Consider the following 18,484-nt stretch of genomic DNA (forward strand, 5'->3'; position numbering starts at 1 on the left):
AGAGACCTGGAGTGTTGAATTATTTGTAAGTTCCAAGCAAAGTCTCCACATCTCTTGAAATTAGGGCTGCATATTGACAGAGCTCCTCCCTTGACTTAACTTGAGTTAGGCTCTTCTGAGACCTCTTTCCAATGAGCCTTCACCTTTTGTACTTGCCTGTCTGTCTTCCTATTGCTCAATTTTCATAAGAATCTGCTAAGTTTGTTTAGTCAGGGTCCCCCACCCTTGATATCTGATTACCTTCAGTATCTGATTGGGTTCCTTGACCTTCCATCGCCCCCTAGGTGATATCTGATCACCTTGCCCTGCCTTCAGCAAGAGCCCTGTTAGGCCAACTTAGCCAGAATTCCTCTTACCCCTGTGTTTCCTCTTAATAATTTTCCACATACTAAAAATACTTGTTTCTGACTTTTGTTACAAAGACTACATATACATATGTGTGTATATCTATCTATCTATCTATCTATCTATCTATCTATCTATATCTGTATATATACACATATATCTATACACACATGTAATATTAAGTGATTTGGAAAGTACATATTTTCTTTTAAAATAAATTTCAGAGATATAATTTATCTTATATATTTTTGGTTACTAAGTCATGAAGGAAAGGGCATGATTTTAGTTTTGTATTTTCTTCTAGTTCCTAGACTATTTTATATTATTTGAGCATTGAATTCAGGTTATGATTTGTTGCATTACATATTTTTTATCACCAACATTTTACATTCACATTTTTTAAGTATATTTACAGGAATTATTTAAATTTTTATTTATTTTTGAGAGAGAGAGAGAGAGCGAGCACGTGTGTGAGAGAGAGTGGGGGAGGAGCAGAGAGTGAGGGAAACAGAGGATCCCAAGCGGTTCTGCGCTGAAAGCAGAGAGCCTGATGAGGGCCTTGAACTCATGAACGGTGAGATCATGACCTGAGCCGAAGTCAGATGATCACCTGACTGAGCTACCCAGGCAACCCTACAATAATTATTTAAATGCAATTCCATTTTTATTGAACTCATTATTCACCACAATTCTTTAATACCATAAGTTCTCTTTAAGCTTTTTATTTTTCTTAGTCTCTTATTTATTCATAATATATTTTGGGTAATACTTTCATGACATAGAAATTCTAATTCTTCTAAAACCTTGGTTATCCAAAAGCTGCATTTATTTTCTCCTTACAGGAATGAAATACCACACTAAAGATAAACTTCCTAAGCTGCAATGTTTTCCTAATAAACTGTGTAATCCGTTATCTCATATTTTTGTTACACAGATTCTCTGTTTTTTAAAACTGATTTTGATTTAAAAAAGTTTTTTTTTAATGTTTATATTTATTTTTGAGACAGAGAGAGACAGAGCATGAGTGGGGGCAGTGGCAGAGTGAGAGGGAGACACAGAATCCGAAGCAGGCTCCAGGCTCTGAGCTGTCAGCACAGAGTCTGATGCTGGGCCCAAACTGGTCAACCATGAGATCATGACCTGGGCCGAAGTTGGACGCTCAACTGACTGAGCCACCCAGGTGCCCCTGATTTTGATTCTTTTTAAATAGAAAATCTAAGTTAACATATCTTCTCAGTACTTTAGGATTGTTTCTTCATCTTTATAATTAAAAAGATTTGCGAGGGTGCTTTTAAATTTCCTTATTGTTTTCTGGGTCACAGTTAACCTATATTGAGCCCCACATCCCTGTTCTATAAAGCTTTGTTTAGCTATGTCATTGACTGCATTCTGTATTCTATTTAAAACAAACAAATCTATTATACGTGAGTTGGATCTCTCTTCTCCATTTCTTCTGATTGTTTCTAGTCTATCTATGTATTGAGAACAAACCCTTCTCCAATTATGTTCTCAACTTCAATAACTTGATTTTTATCCACCATCAGGTCTTTTTGTTGTGACCAATGTGGATTTTAACTTGCTGCTGAAATTTTAGCTTCTAAGCTTATTTTATTTTTACCATACTTCCTTTTGTCACTAGATCCCTTTTCTGCATGTCATATATTTCATATCATCCTGCCCTCTCACCTAAAATGTCTTTCATATATTTTGCTTTCGTCTTAGCCTGGCCTTCATCCCAGACTTTCTACTGCTGTTTCTTCTCTATATTTTCAATTTGTGTGTGAGTTCACACTTTTCTGAAAAATTCTTTATTGACAGGTGTCACGTACTGAACCTGAAAGTTGAATAGTTTAGCTTAAATTTAATAAATGAAAATTCAAAATAATCCATACTTCTTTACAGTTACTACCTTAAAGCAATTTTCTACACAGTTAAAATATTTGTAAAAACTTCAGATTAAAAGAATTACAAATTGTGAGTTGAAATGTTCTGTGTGTGTGTGTGTGTGTGTGTGTGTGTGTGTGTGTGTATTTCCCATTATCTACGTTTTGATGGCATGGTGCTTTGTGAGAAGATATATGACAATCTTACTAATGAAACAAATCACTTACAGAAGTATAATTATCCTGAGTCTTCCATGAATAAATTATCTTGCCTTTTCCTTGGAGTGGTTTTTGAAGTTCTCATATTATTTGTTCTCTTCCTCAGTCCTTCTTGAAAGAGAACTGTATAGAATCATGTTCACCAGGAGATTTAGTGTTTATTTATCCTTTGCTTCTATTCCTTGTGTTCACTCAGATTTTGTTCTCTGCTCTAGGCTGCAGAGGACATTGGTAACTGCAGTTCACAACTCAGGATCCCAGGGTTTAGCGCATTTGTTAGGGCAGCTTTGTCACACACAGGTGAAACATAATTCCTTGGCGCTGTGTACTGATAGGTCTGTAAGCAACTAACTCCTGGCATCAATTACCATAAGAATTCTTCTTGCCCATGCCATCCTTCAATCACAGAGCTTTATTTGGTGGTCTCAGGATGCAAAGTATAACATTAAATCCCTCCTCCTCACTTTTTACTGTGGGCTACTGACACATCACCAAAAGCAGGCAAGAACTCAGCTATTACACAAGTTTTTCCAGGTCTGACTTCAACAACAACAACAAAATTGTTATGAAAATGGAAATGTAAGTTATACTGAAAAAGATAATTGAGGCCATTATTCTTTTATGGAGTACAAATGACCACATTTTGATAATCCTCTGTCTTTCCTTTTTAATATGTTCAATGCTAGCAAAAACAGCCTGATGAAAATTCCTCAGAGACCAGCATTCTCGTTTCCCCCATGTTAAGGGCAATATCACCATTTCTCCAGGTCTCCTACTTACAGAAAGTTTGGGTATTTCACACTTATCAGACTGTTTCAGCACTGGGCATTTGAAGAACACAAACAAGATGTGTTCCCTGACTATATCTTTCCCATGAGCATTCACACTCCCTGAAAAGGCCAGCCAATAATGACTTTTCAGTCTGTATTGAAGAATCAGTGGGCAGACAGAGACTATACCAGGGGCTAGGCAGATAGTTACTGAGCAGAGAAGATTTAGTGCCTGAGTATTAAACATATGTGAATAGTTTTCATTATGAAAAATAAATATGCTTTCCTTCATGTTTTTATTGACACGATTCTCTTGATATACCTTTTATTTTTTCACTTTTTATAGAATTATGAGTCTACAGGGATGTGTCTCAAATATAAGAAAACATGGAAAGCATGATAATAAATGGTAACAGCAAAAGTCGTCTTGTAGCAAATGATACAGGAATATACTAGGGAGTGGTTGGAGTTTTTACCTGAAACTTGAATTTAAGCATGGTTTAAACATGGCAAAAATTAAAATTATATTGTGCAGATGATTTCTGAAATATAACACACTTAGTGGCCAAATTTGACCACAATGTGGCCTTCAGAAAAGTTTCTTTTGGTTATATTTTCTCTTTGGCATGTTGGTTTTAAGATTATTGCTCATTACTATTCTCATGTGTTCCATTTTTAGCCATGTCTAAGGTAGGACTTAGGCAACCAAATTTTAGAAGCTCCACAAATGATTCTTAGGCTCATCAAGGGTTGGGAGTCACTGAAAATAGGCAGGTAGTTAGCATGGACATGCTCCCCCTACCTCCCATCTGACCCCATCTTCCAAAGAAATGGTTTGCCTTCCCAGAGTGACAGCAATAGCACACTCTTGATGAGATTCATTATTTAACTGTGTGACTGAGGAGATGTGTGTATGTGACCCACAGTCACAGGAAGGCAGTTCAGAATGTTAGGAGTGCTAAACCTCATTGGCTGCTACGTATCATATTTGAGGTAAGACTACACTAATGATATGCCGATGATTCTGGTGAGGCTAGAAAAGACCCCTTGGCATAGTCCAAGAAAAAGATATAACAGATGGAAAAGAAAAGGTGTAACAGGTCTGGGAGATGTGAGCATCCTAGACTATTATATGATTTTTAAGGCCGGGAAAATTAGCCAGATATTTCCATGTCTTTGAAGAAGCAGCCCTTACATTCCTCCAGCCCTCTTTGACTTGATCGCGTTCCCTAGTGGTCTTCTAATTACTAATACTATTTCATAGAAACTTTATTCTTTGGTAGGGGCCTAATGAATCCAAGCATTCCAGTCACTGGGAAGGAAACTTCCCCTAGTATAGATTTAATAAATTGAAAGTAAGGGTTATCAATCAGTCCTCTATGAGTGTCATTAACATGACGCAGCCTTCAAAACTCTGATCAACTTCAAACCCACTGACAAAATTCAGTTCTCTGGCTTGCAATGTTTTTTTTTTTTTAATTTTTTTAAATGTTTATTCATTTTTGAGAGAGAGAGAGAGACTGCATGAGTGGGGGAGGGGCAGAGAGAGAGGGAGACACAGAATCTGAAGCAGGCTCCAGGCTCTGAGCTGTCAGCACAGAGCTCAACGCAGGGCTCGAACCCACGAACCGTGAGATCATGACCTGAGCTGAAGTTGACCTAAGCTGAGCTTAAACTAATGAGCCACCCAGGTGCCTCTCTGAATAAACCCTTGACCACTCTGAGAAGTTCAGTTTTGAGAGAGGGGGAATGTGCTAGCAGCATATTCTGTGATACCACTCTGGCATTTTTCTAATTTCAAAACCAACTCAGGAATATGGATTTTAAGACTGTATTTTGATGGAAACTTTTATCTGTGATCCAAAATCCTCACCATTTTCCTTATATTTTTTCAGGATGTGAAAATTGAGTTGAAGAAATCTGTTAAGTTTCCATGGAAATGGTGCCAATTAATTTTTTCTGTTTGTTCCTCAGGAAAATTCCTTGACTTAGCAATAATGTAACTTCCTGGCAATCCCTTGGCAGTCTTGAATGTAGGGCATCTGAAACACTTATAATTTCAGAGGGAAAATAGTTGGCTCTTGTAATCCCTTTTTCTTCCAGCATATAGTGAAAGAATTAAATAATTTATTTATCCTTCCTTAGAGAACCTGTTTAGTCCCTTTAGAAAATCTTGATTCTGACAAACATTTCAGAAAAGGGCCTTTTGTTTTTTGTTTTGTTTTGTTCTGTTTGGCGAAGCAGGTACTGCTCTTCTTATTATACCATGAAATCCCAGGATAGTTAAAGAGTAATCACTAATTCACTAATAAGCAGTTTTGATCACCTAGTATGTCCCATGGCCTGGATGGTCATAAATATCTGAAACGGTTTAGAGAAAAATGGTTGGACAGAGTAAACCCTTTGGGGTATTTAATTCCTTAATTTTAAAATCTTCCCAATTATTCTTAATTATCTCTTCTCCTACTAGATTCTGATTTCCCTGAAGACTGCAGTAATCAGGGAGGTTTTCCAACATTCTATGAGGTTTAATGTTCCTCTTCTCCTTGCAATAGAACAATATTCTTTTCTGTTCTGCAGAATTACTGATGTCTTCGGTTGGAGGGATCTAGGGAAACTGGTCTCAGGTGACTAATCTCAAATATTATCAATAAGTTGGATTTAAGTATCTAGAGAGAAAAAATTCATACCAAATTTGATAAAAATTTCAGCATCCTCGCCCTAAAATCATTTAAAAAATCTAGCCATTGTTGACCTTGATGAAACCAATTAGGTAACAAGAGATGGGCAGAATTTGATCCAATAAAATATTTTACAATTAGGTTCTTGATGCCTTTCACTGTCCCCTTTTTTTCTGGTACAGAAGAGACTAGTTTTCTGTTCATACAATAGAAGAATGATTGGTCTCTTTTAGGCTTCATGGACACTACAGCTTTTCCTTAGGCTGCTCTCTGGGGGAAAGCCAGAGGACAACTGGTAAGAGCAAGAATTCCAAGGATCTTTTATTATTTTTGCTATTTGTCAGCTTCCTTCATCTCTGGTGGCCTTCTTCACGTTTCCCCCTTCATTCCAACAGCGTTTAATTAAAACATGAAAATTGAATAATTTATTTAAAAATGCTTCAGGGAAATATTCTCCTAAAGAGCTCAAAGCACCCTTTCTCTTTATTCTTTCCCAAATGCTGTGAGGTATGTGGGGGAGTCCTGATAGGAATAATCTCTACTTTGTTAATCCTGCAGGAACTGTTTGATTCTCCTTGTACAATGATCTCATATGGAGTTCTGCACTTATTTCTTGAGACAGGTATAAAGGTCCAGTGGAAGGATAATGGTAACCTTAAAAAGAATAATCTTTTCCCTCATATTAGTGAATCACTAGAAATGGAAAGTGTCAAATAGAGGGGTTTTTTTTGGCATATAAATTTGTAAGCAGTATATCTATGGGTTCAGGGAGGACCAGAAACTCTGCTTTATTATGTGCTGCATTCAAGCATCATGTACTTAATTGGGAGAATGATCTAAGTACAACCTTGCTGCCATTGGAAATGCCACTTGAAGTGATGGATGAAGATCTCTCATTTAAAGACACACCTTTGTTTGGAAGACAATCCATGGCTGTCTTAGAAGCAGGTCCACTGAGGTTGTGTATTTTTTTTTAATGTTTATTAAATGTTTAAAGTTTATTAAAGTTTATTAAATTTTAATGTTTATTTATTTTTAATGTTTATTTACTTTTGAGACATGGGGGAGAGGGGGCAGAGACAGAGGGAGCCAGAGGACCTGAAACGGGCTCTGTGCTGACAGCCCAGAGCCCAATGAGGAGCCTGAACTCATGAGCCATGAGATCATGACCTGAGCAGAGGTAACACACTTAATCGATTGAGCCACCCAGACACTCCAAGGTGGTGTATTTAACTGCTTGGTGGTATTAGAAGTTGGTGCAGTCATTGCCTAGCCATCTCTACGATGGCACAAAAGGAAACTGGCTAGGGGGGTGTTTTGTGGCTGCTGTGAGATAACCTCTTGATTTTATTTTAATGTCTCTCTCAATAATTCACTGGTAGCAATTTCAAGGCAATGCTGTTTGGACTGAAGTTATTTTCAGATATTTATGACCATCCAGTCCATGGGACATACTAGCTGATCAAAACTGCTTATTACTGAATTAGTGATTAGTCTTTAACTATCCTGGGATTTCATGGTATAATAAGAAAATATCTGAAAAGGTTTAGAGAAAAATGGTTGGACAGAGGGTAAAAGCATCAGCACGTGCTCACTGGTGATCAGAGCCAGCCCCCTACATCTGTCACCTTTTACATTTCTCACTTTTGAACTTTAACCAAGCCCTTATTATCGGGGGGCGGGGGGAGGATCACAATAAATAACCCACTAAAGTTTCTCTTTTCAATAGGAACCACGGATGTCAGGGTAAACTGGAGGCAGCTGCCTCTTTGTAGAGCAAGAGGAAAATTTTTCCACTGTGCGTGATGTCTCTATAGCTTCAGTATTCAGCTCTTTTCTGCATGACAAGTAAGTGTTCTCCAAAATGCTGGATCAAGTGCTGAAGGCAAGAGAATAGTGAGAAAAGGGCACAGTCTTTGAATGGAGTTTAGTGCAGAGTACAGACATCCCACACTGGTTCCCTTCATTGCGGAATCAATCATCTGTCCGCCACTGCCCCCAATTTACGTTCCAGAGGCTACTGTCTCTAAAGGCCTATAATAGCATGGTCTCCATGCATGTTAGAGGATTTGTCTTACTTGACCTTCCTAGAGCCCTGCTAACAACATCATCAACATCGCCACAAACATTCTCACAAAGCTGTTTCTTGCCTTTATAAATTACAATAATTTTCTTGTATTAATCTTATTATGGCAAAATTATATTTGGGCAAGACACTAATTTAAGAGTAAAACTCATCAGGCACACAGTTATTATTACTATTGTTTGTTTTACAATTATTTACTTCTATCCTCGGAGACTTTATTCAATATTCATAAGGCTTCTTTAGATCTTACTTAGAGATTATTAAATAAACTGAAGCTCATGTGAATACCTTGTCTCTTAGGACCGTGGAACCTGTCGCCATCAGACTGTTTTCTGGCTGTCTTTTGTTGAAACACTGTAAAAAAAAATAGCACATAATATTTATAGAACACAAACATAAAAAAGAACAGAGCGTGGAATTCTCCAGGAGACCAGAACACGATACATCATTTTCCTTAGCAGCAATTCTTGGATTGTATTATTTTGAGTAGGAGGATTATTAAATTTACAATTTTCTCATTTGTGCAGCTTATCAGTCATTTCAGAAAGCATTTTCTTTAGGCAGAATAGTGCAATGCTGATGGAACACCTCGTTAAACTACTTAAATCAAGACATGATTCCATTTTGATATCAGGTAAAGATAAAAGGTGTGGTGTGCTAAAAATGATAAATGTTAAAATCACATGAGAAATCCATTTGCACAGAAATTACTCATGCTGACTTTTGGTGATAAGCAAGGATAATGACTGTTTCTTCTTAAACAGATGAAAAGACTGCTGTATCTCACAGATGTAATAATAAAAAAAGACACTTTATTCTTGCATCACCTAGCTAGACCTCAGATATTAAAGCGGCTTATTTGAATTACTTCATTATCTGAAAAGTGCTTTGTTCTCGTTTATTATTTCTCACACGAAATTCCGTGAGACAAGTCAGCATTACTCACCTCATTTTGCAGAGAAAGATAAAATTGATTGTTTAATATTTATTGAGCACCCACAAAGTTCCGTATAACTCTGGCATTTGTTAGTGAAAAAGCCTATACCCTTTACAACTTGACTTTAGAAAATTGAACATCCCGGGGTTCATTCCATTTATTTTTTATGGGGAGTCTGAATTACAGGGTCTGGGAACTTCAAGAGGACTTGGAAATTTACACCAACCTCATATGTTTAAAGATGAGGGAAGAGGAAGTTTTACTAACTCGTAAAAGGGCTAAGTAATTTTACAATAATCCCAGAACTGTTGTTAGTAGAAATGTGATTTAGAGCCTCAAGCCTTTAACTGCAATCTATTGCTTGGTTCTCCATAGCACTGCTGTCTCTTCTCTTCCATAACTATTTCCCTTTAAAGATAAAGAAGGAGCTGGAGGGAGGGGATTCAAAGGAACCTTTGAGCATTTCCAGCACACTGTGTCTCTCGTTCTTATTGGCAGGTCATCAGGATTTCCTGGGACAATGGAGCTGAGGCAAGTGACAGTGGGAGTGGTCCAGCTGGACAGTGCTTGACCACTCTGGTTGGAAGATGCATCCCAGGTGTTGTTTTATATCCTTATCTTTTTTTTTTTTTAATTTTTAATGTTTATTTTTGAGAGAGAGACACACACAGAGTGCGAGTGGGGGTGGCGCACAGAGAGAGAGGGAGACACAGAATCTGAAGCAGGTTCCAGGCTCTGAGCTGTCAGCACAGAGCTGGATGCAGGGCTCGAACCCATGAACCGTGAGATCATGACATAAGCGGAAGTTGGCACTTAACCAACTGAGCCACCCAGGTGCCCTGGTTTTAATATTCTTTAAGCCAATCTATTCTCAAGGTCATACCTGCATTTAATCCACACCAAAATTCATACCACACCAAAAAGCATTTTTTAAGCATATATCATTTGCCAGCTATTGTCAAGAGAAAGACTATTCGGCTCTACTATCCTCTTTCAAAGAGGAAAAGCAAATATATTTTCAAAGCATGATGTGTTTAAGAAAAATTATACACATATAATAACATTTCTGGTTGAAACCAATTTTCTGCCTTGTTAGGATTTGGAAAACATGCTAAGTATAACTTAATGGCAAGTTCTGGGTTTGTGGTTTATATTTTTCCTTAAATATAATGATGGATATATGGTGTGTGAATATATTTTAGGATATTAGAAAAATTTTTACAAGTGATGCTTGATTTTTTTCCCATTGGCTAGTTCTAAAAAGTCTTGCAAAAATGAAACACTTTTGAAATTTTAATAACAGGCAGAGTCTTTGTGATTTTTTTAGCCAATATTGTGAAGATAATAACTAAAACTGTCTAAGACAAAGGAGCTGTAGTATGGCATCATTAATATGGAAAATAATCTGAATCCAAGGATAAGTTCAGACAACAAATTCTCCAAATAAAAAGTACATTAATTGATCAGTTTTAACAATTCTGCTGAATTTTAGAGCTACAGAGTACTTGGGCATGGAATTCGTTTTTCCAGAGTTTTGGCATTAATTGCTACATCCTCTATGTTGTTCTGCTGACAACAGATGCCTGACGTTTGTGAACTATCGTAAACGTTACACTCTCTCTGAGTTTCTAGTCTAAGAATTATAAAGAGCATATTTATTTATTGTTGAGATTTCACCAGGGCTTACAGTTGGGAGAGCCAGGGATCTGAGGGAAGATTGGAAGGGGAGTAGGGTGTCTGAGCAGGATGGTTATCAAAGTGCTGATAACAGAACTTTTTAAAAGCAGGGTGTATGTCACACCCCACAGTACAAAGGCCCTTTCTACCTGGATAATCTCCTTTGCAATTCCCTTTTAAGTCACCTCCAGCTGCACCCATTTCAACTGGTCCCTTCCTACCACCTACAGACAAGCCTCAGTTCCTTACAGAGACTCACTTAGCAATTAGCACTTTGCCAAACACACCATTTTCTCATTGCTGTGGAAGATAGGAGGTGTTTTTGAATATGAGGTCATCTTGGAAAAAGGCCTACATTAACTCGTTTCTTGAAGAAAGAGCTAGTCCATCAAAACGATCACTGACTCAAACGTGCATCACAAGGAAACATACTCTGTTAGTTTAACGACAAGAATTGGTGAACCTTTCTTTTTTTACAGTTAATATTAGCTAAAACATTCTAAATTTACCAGTAAAGCCTTTGTTCTAGAAAGCTTTACACGTTTTTTGTTTACCATGTTCACTCACGCAAACCTTTATTTATAAGAGGTAAATACACAATCCATGGTGTCGTGAGAATTGAACATTGGGTCATGGGTCACTCAGCGTTCTATATGAAAGTACATATTTTAGTACAAGATTTGTGGTGAATAAGATGAGAGTCTGTTGTAAATATACAGAAATTGAAAAACAAAAAACAAAAACAACATCCTGTATGCCAGAATGTTAACTAATTTGGCACAGTGAAAGGGGCATAGTTTTGTCTTAATGCTAATAATATGTGTGACATGGGGAAATGGCTTTCTCCTCCTGAGCCTTTATTTCATTGCTGATAAAGGCAGAGTTCAGACAGATGATCTCTGATGTCTCACTCAACTCTGACATTCTAAGATGCTACCAATTCTTATTTCCCAAATCATTCTAGGCCCATTCATCCTGAATAAATTCTTAAGTATGAATTTAAATAGGAGGCTCTGTTTTGAGGAAGAGATTATGTGTCTCAAGGGCTTAGAGTAATAGAAAAACTAGACAGTTAAATCACAGACCAAGGCTATTTTTTAAATAATATATGGAGGTGATCCTGTCCTTATGTGTTTGAATTCTTAGAGGGTACATTTTTTTTTTACCATATTTTACTGCATCAATGTTCAAAAAAATGCTATTAAGGCAATTATGACATACATCAACTTTGATGACTCTACCCCAGTGAAATCTTATTTTTCTTTCCTACCTAAAATTGGAACTTGAGAAGAAAGGAAAATGACTACATTATTAGTAGTTGTCACCACCTTTAAACATTAAAAAAAGTTCATAGAGAAAGAAAAACAATTTTTGAGGTTCAAAATAATCTCAAACAATGCAAATGTCCCAAATACCACCTCCATTTATTTTAAATATTGGAGGAACAACTTCTATAAAATTTTCTCAAGAATAGAAATGACACTAAATGGAGAAAATTAGCATAGTATTAAATATTCAAAACATTAAGCAAAGTAGAACTATCAGAAGAACAGAGGAGGAGGAGGAGAAGGTGAAATATAACGAATTCATTGGCACTATTTGTCTTCCCAGGTTGCTTCTGTAAGAACATTCTTCATGTCAACTTCATTTGTGGCCTGTTTCAAACAAAGGGACCCTTCCAAAGCCACTCTCCTAAAACATCTGACAAAACTTATTTGGAATTACTTTGTAAGTGGCTAAGGTAATGCAAAGTCTGTGCAATAGCCAAACGCGTTCATAAAGATGTGACTTACGAACAACAAACCCCTTGATATTCCATGCCTGTTAGTGCAACATAAAATGTTTAGAGCTATCACTGAAGATTATTCCTGAAACTAGAGACTTGATATAAAAAATATGCAGACTTGTATTGTGCTCTGGGTTCTCAGGGAATGTCACTGCACAGGTAGCAGCAGTGTGTTTATTATTCATTCAACAACGTTTCAATAGGTTGCTACTGTGTAATCAACTACAGTGCTAGGTCCTGAAGATGCAAAGGCAAATAAGATCCAGTCATAGTTTCTATACTGTCCTCCATTTTGATGTATTCATTTAAGCAAAGGTCAAAGGTGTCATTAGTACCTACTGAGGAGAGGGGATAGAAATGAGAATCAAGGAGGGTGAGGGTGGTCATTTGACCCCCTTAGCCTTACTCTTCCCACCTTGTTACCTCAACTTTACACCCTGGGAAAGCTAATCACAAAAAGGTAGAATGACTATAAACAACTCCCTTGTCTAACCAGCAAAAACAAGTTAGCAGAACGTTCTAATCCAATAAGTAGTCACGTTGGCTAATCAAACTGAAGCTCAGAGGAGAGATATAGCTTCTTTGCAAATTGACCAAGATGGATTGAGCACTCCAATTGGCTTAAAACCACCATTTCATTCAGCTAGCAATAGCTACAGGTTATTAATTTGAACAAATTTATCAAACACAGGTCACTACATTTGACTAGGCACATTAGGGTGGGAATGGCTACAGAGAGTCACATCAGCCACATACTATGAAGGTCTTCCACACAAAAGCAATTTATGGCCTGGGAGATGAATATAGTCAGGAGTTGCGACCTGTTTTAAAAGGAGAATCTGCAAATGGTCAACCAGCACACAGGAGGTCACTGAGGTCAACCAGCACACAGGAGGCTTACTTCTGAGATTGGTAGAGAAGGAAAGTTGGAAATCACATAACTATCAGATGGAAGATGGCATAAATATTCTAATTCAATGGCAATATCAATTTTCTCCTAAGGAGAAAGCATGAATTGTCTTTCCAATTTGTAATGGAAACTAAGTCTAATAGGCATGTTCCCATAAAAATCTTCTCCCAAACTAGGAAATATTACTATAAATTATTTTTTTCTATTTCTAAGGAATTTAATTTTTACTAGAGTTGAATGCAAACTGTTTTTATTTGCATATTTATTCCTTTTGATGCAAATCAGATAATTTCTATTCTAGAAATGTTTCTTATCCAGGAAGTTGAGACATTCAGAGGGAGAGAGAGCAGTTGGTTTGTGGAATTCTGTGTAATTAGAGCTTGAGGCCATTGCAATGAGTTTATTAGCAAGATCTCCAACCCACCACCGAGCAGGCAGATCCTTCTTCCTCCTGTTACCAGGCTGCTTGCATAGCACTAATCTGGGGGTTTGTCTCCTCCCATATGATTTCATTTGGGTTCACTGCCTAATTTTTTTTTTTTTGACCATTTGTATTCGATAATGATACAAGTGAAGACATTACTCTAGTAACATCCTTAGTAATTTTCCTTTGTTTTGCAGAGAAGTGCTTTGGGTTGTTAAGAAGCCACTGTAATACTTTAGAAATTATGATGAATTCACCTTTTGGTTCAAGCTTGGTGATTGCCAGAAATAACTTCTCTGGCCTCTCTTTTTATACCTATATGAGGAAATGTTGCTATCTCAGGAGGTAACCAATAGGATCTGGCCTTTGAACAGGCATTAAATGCTAATTCCGCTCTTAACACTCAGACTAGAGAAATGCAGACTGAAAATTCTAAGAGGACGGGGCTGTCCCCTTTGTGCAATGTGGTGTTCATTATGGATAGTTAATAAATAACTTGGAAAAGTCATGCAAGATGAGATACTGGCATATGAAACCCAAGGTAAAAAGCCAAAGGTGTATCACCTGCAAAGAGCTGACCCTGTCTCACCTCTGTGTCTACAGAATACCCTTCATCACAGTGATTACCATTTTTGCATCCTACTTTGTGCTGGCTACTATACATGTGTTGTTTCAATTCCCATGAAAACTCTATGAAGGAGGTTTTAGCATTCTTTTTTTTTTTTTTTTCACCAAATGAAACAAGGTGATGTAACTTGCACAAAGTCACACAGCTTTTAAGTGGCTAAGTCATGATGCTACTTCCGTTTCATCTAGTTTCACAATCTTCATGAATTTCACTCTACCATGCTTCTGGTCCCTCAGAGGATGCTCTTCTCAGTGTGCCAATTTTCTCATTTTGCTCCATCTACTACACATTTAGAGGGAAAAAGATGCACACACTCAAAATGCTGATGAAAAATATTGTGCATTTACGAAATCTAAAGTAAGAAAAAAAGACAATTTGTGTGGATAGCTATTCGGCATCTATGATTTTATGTTCAAACGGCCCTTCCCTGAAGTATTCCGATGTTTACTTTGTCTCAACAATGGAAACAATCCATTACATGGTTTCTCAACCTTGGCACCGTGGACATTTTGGACTGACTAATTCTTTGTGATGGGGCCTTTCCTGTGCTCTATAAGTATTAGGTATAGTGGCATCTCTGGCCTTTACCCACTAGTCATTAGTACTGTCCCAGGGGTGACAACTGAAAATGTACCTAAACACTGCCAAATGTCTTCTGGGAGGCAAATCGCCACCAGTTACAAACTACTCTTCTAGGTCAATTAAACTTCTTACTGAAGAGATATTTAATAGAGTCTCTATAAGCATCAAAAGTTAAGGGGAAAAAGGCCAGATTTCATCCTGCTGTTGAATGAAAATCTAAGTGCTTGACAATATTTGCATTTTTTTTCACATGTAATATAAACCTTTTCATGTCAATTCACACCATAGTTGATTTCTGCCTCTTTCTCCATTCACTAACATACAGGAATTGAATTTCTGAAGAGGAGGCTGGAAGAGCGCCTCATTATTATGCCAACACTCTTAGCAGATGTTTAGCAAAGCCCTTCTTAGGTTTCATTCAATGTTTCTGTGATGTGTCACTGTGAGAAGGATGGAAAGAACAAATCAAAACACCTGGGTTACACAGGCAGGCTCGATTCCCTCTGAAGGACAGTGTGAGCACAGGTTTGAACAACTGTTCCTTTGCAGACCTCTACCAGCACCCTGTCAAGGAAAGGGGAGAGGCAGAGAATCACAGGGGCATACAGGGGCACTGGGCTTACAAACAGAATGATAAATATGTCCCTCTGTCCTGAGAGTGCCTGTGATATACATATGAAGTCCTGGAGCTAAATGGCTTGGACAAGGTCACCAAGCCAGTGAGTAGGATCCAAGGCACTTGACGTAAGGCCTCCTTTAATCCACTTGACCACATTTCTTCACTAATGAGAACAGAGACCATTCTGTTCTCTCACATACACAATGAATGATACGGATTAATTTTCCTAAGAGAGTCTACAAGGTCTTTTTTTCTGTTTGCATTTCAATTACATTGTATGTGATCAATTTCAAGTACAAATGAATTGCAAGTGGAAAATTTCTGAGAGCAACTGAGTTGCACTTGACATTTTGGGGTCCCAGTAGCTGAGTAGCTCTCACAAAGGTCATATACAACTTTGTTGCTCTGCAAAATGCCAAGGGCAACTCAGTGGCAATTGAAAATTGAAAGGGAAATTACATTCTACCCCAAATCAGCAGCACAGACTCTGAAGAAGGATCTTGGTTCTATGAACTGTGTGATGGGAAAATGGGAAATTGTGCATTGATGTTGAAAAATTTTCCCCAATAGGCAGTCATCTCTTTGCATGATTTATAGATATAGTTTTACTACCAATCTATATACACTATGCACAGCGTTCATTTTCTTTCCTTGATTAGTCTTAAGTCAAGAATTCTGTCATTAAGGAGGACTGTGAATCCATATTAATTCCTCCATATTCTCGAAGCTTAATGAACCTGATCCTCTGCCATATTATGTGGAGAAAAAATGGAGAGAACGCAGATCTGAGCACACAGATTTCAAAAACTTTTCATTTAAGAAAAATGAGTTAGTCTTTTTGTGGTTGTTCACACAAAGTAGGTTTAGTATAACAGTCATGGAATGGAAAAAATCAGAAACATATCTCTTAATAAAATGAACCACGGGTTCGGTTTTGCATTAATAAGTTACATTTCCAGGGGCAGGAGACAGTGGTGATGGTTGAAATGGAGCTTCTCTCTGACACGTTATGCTGTGTGAAGCAGTTAGAATGCTTAGTTCTAAATAGGAGAACTTCATAGCCATAGTATTTCAAACATAGGATGGTTCAACTGTCAAGACAAATATAGTATGATTTCATTCATATGTGGAATCTACTAAAAAGAATGAATAAACAAACAAACAAAAAGCAGAATCAGACCTATAAACACAGAGAACAAACTGATGGTTGCCAGAGGGAGGAGGTGTGTGGGGAGGGGCAAAATGGGTGAAGGGGAGAGGGAGAGACCAGTTTCCAGTTATGGATGAATAAGTCATGGGGACGAAAGACACAGCATGGGGAGTACAGTCAATGGTATTGAAATAGCACTGCATCGTGACAAATGGTGAACACAACATAATGTATAAAGAAGCTGAGTCACTATGTTGTACACCTGAAACTAACATAGCCTTGAGTGTCCACTACACTAAAGCAAACAAAACAAAACAAAAAACAAACCATAAGATGGTTTAAAACGAGAAATTCTGGAATTAGTAGATTGATATATTATTCTGACCATCCTTCAGAGTGTTAGTAAAGTGTCCTAATGAACCACACTGATGTGGTTTTGGTCACTTTTATCATTTATTCATCTTTGTTTTTATTCAATTAATATTCATCAATTGTTCATAGTTTCTACTGTGAATTCAGCACTAAGCTTGGCACCAAAGATACAAGGATGGGCAAAACCAGAAAAGATTGGTCTTTCTTCTTGGATCTTATGGGTCAGAAGGAGGAAATAAATATTAACAAATAATCCAGAAATAAATAGATCAGTAAAGGAAATTTGTGGTGTCCTGTGAACAGGCATGGGGACCAGGCTGATTTAGGTCCAAATCCTACATCTTCTTCTTCCTAATTTTATTATCATGGGCAAGACACTGGAACTCACCAAACATCAGTTTTGTCATCTATAAAATGAGGCTATTAGGGGCGCCTGGGTGGCGCAGTCGGTTAAGCGTCCGACTTCAGCCAGGTCACGATCTCGCAGTCCATGAGTTCGAGCCCCGCATCAGGCTCTGGGCTGATGGCTCGGAGCCTGGAGCCTGTTTCCGATTCTGTGTCTCCCTCTCTCTCTGCCCCTCCCCCGTTCATGCTCTGTCTCTCTCTGTCCCAAAAATAGATAAATGTTGAAAAAAAAATGAGGCTATTAATGCCAACCATGTAGGATTGTCCTGTGAATTAGAAATTATCATGAAGGTTGTCTAATAGTAATTGTTATAATGAGTAGACTGAGCCAATTTATCCCTTTAGAGGACAGGATAACTCCCCTCAGCCCCCTTCTCTGGCTCTAATAGCTTTCTTACCCTCTGATTCTACCAGAATCCAGGAAGCACACACTTTTCCTATAATTTAAAGTTAGTTTATCAAAGTCATTGTCTGCCCAGAAACTGAGGAAAGACAAAGTAGAATTGCTTTTAATTATGATCTATTGAGTGTATGTCACATACCAAATATTGTTCTGGGTAATTATTGTTAATTTTATCTCCCTTAAAGATTACAAAAATCTTTGAGGTAGATATTATTTTTACCCCAAACTTGCAATGAGGAAACTGAATCTCAGATATATGACATTATTTGTTTAGATAATATCGGCTGAATCTCAATACTTTCTGCAAAGGTGTAATGGGGAAACTCAGTTTTCCTCCTGTGTCTTTTATGTGTGTCTCCTTTTCTTTCACACTTCTGCCACACTCATAACACTCAACTTCATTTATGGTCACCAAACATGCGGAGTTTTTCCCCCATCAAGCAATTTATGACACCAGTTGAGTGTCCTACAATTTAACTCAATTCTGATACTATCTACCTGGTGATAGTGTCAGATCTCACAGTATGAGGGCTCAGTTCCACAAGACTGCTTCTACTCTACTTCAGATGCCAATCATTAGTAGTAGATTCCTAGGTTATCCATAGCT

The 18,484-nt window shown here is 37.6% G+C and overlaps 1 protein-coding gene across 1 annotated transcript in view; it reads right to left on the reverse strand.

Annotated features, from left to right (window-relative positions):
• Window positions 1-18,484, reverse strand: part of BANK1 (B cell scaffold protein with ankyrin repeats 1) — a 309,171-nt gene that overhangs the window by 17,053 nt on the left and 273,634 nt on the right. Inside the window, exon 11 of the mRNA XM_053217099.1 lies at window positions 8,273-8,338. Coding sequence (XP_053073074.1) covers window positions 8,273-8,338 — 66 coding nt within the window. The remainder of the gene's footprint in view (window positions 1-8,272; window positions 8,339-18,484) is intronic.

The sequence above is a fragment of the Acinonyx jubatus genome, chromosome B1 (genome assembly GCF_027475565.1).
Source record: "Acinonyx jubatus isolate Ajub_Pintada_27869175 chromosome B1, VMU_Ajub_asm_v1.0, whole genome shotgun sequence".
Taxonomy (NCBI): Eukaryota; Metazoa; Chordata; class Mammalia; order Carnivora; family Felidae; genus Acinonyx; species Acinonyx jubatus.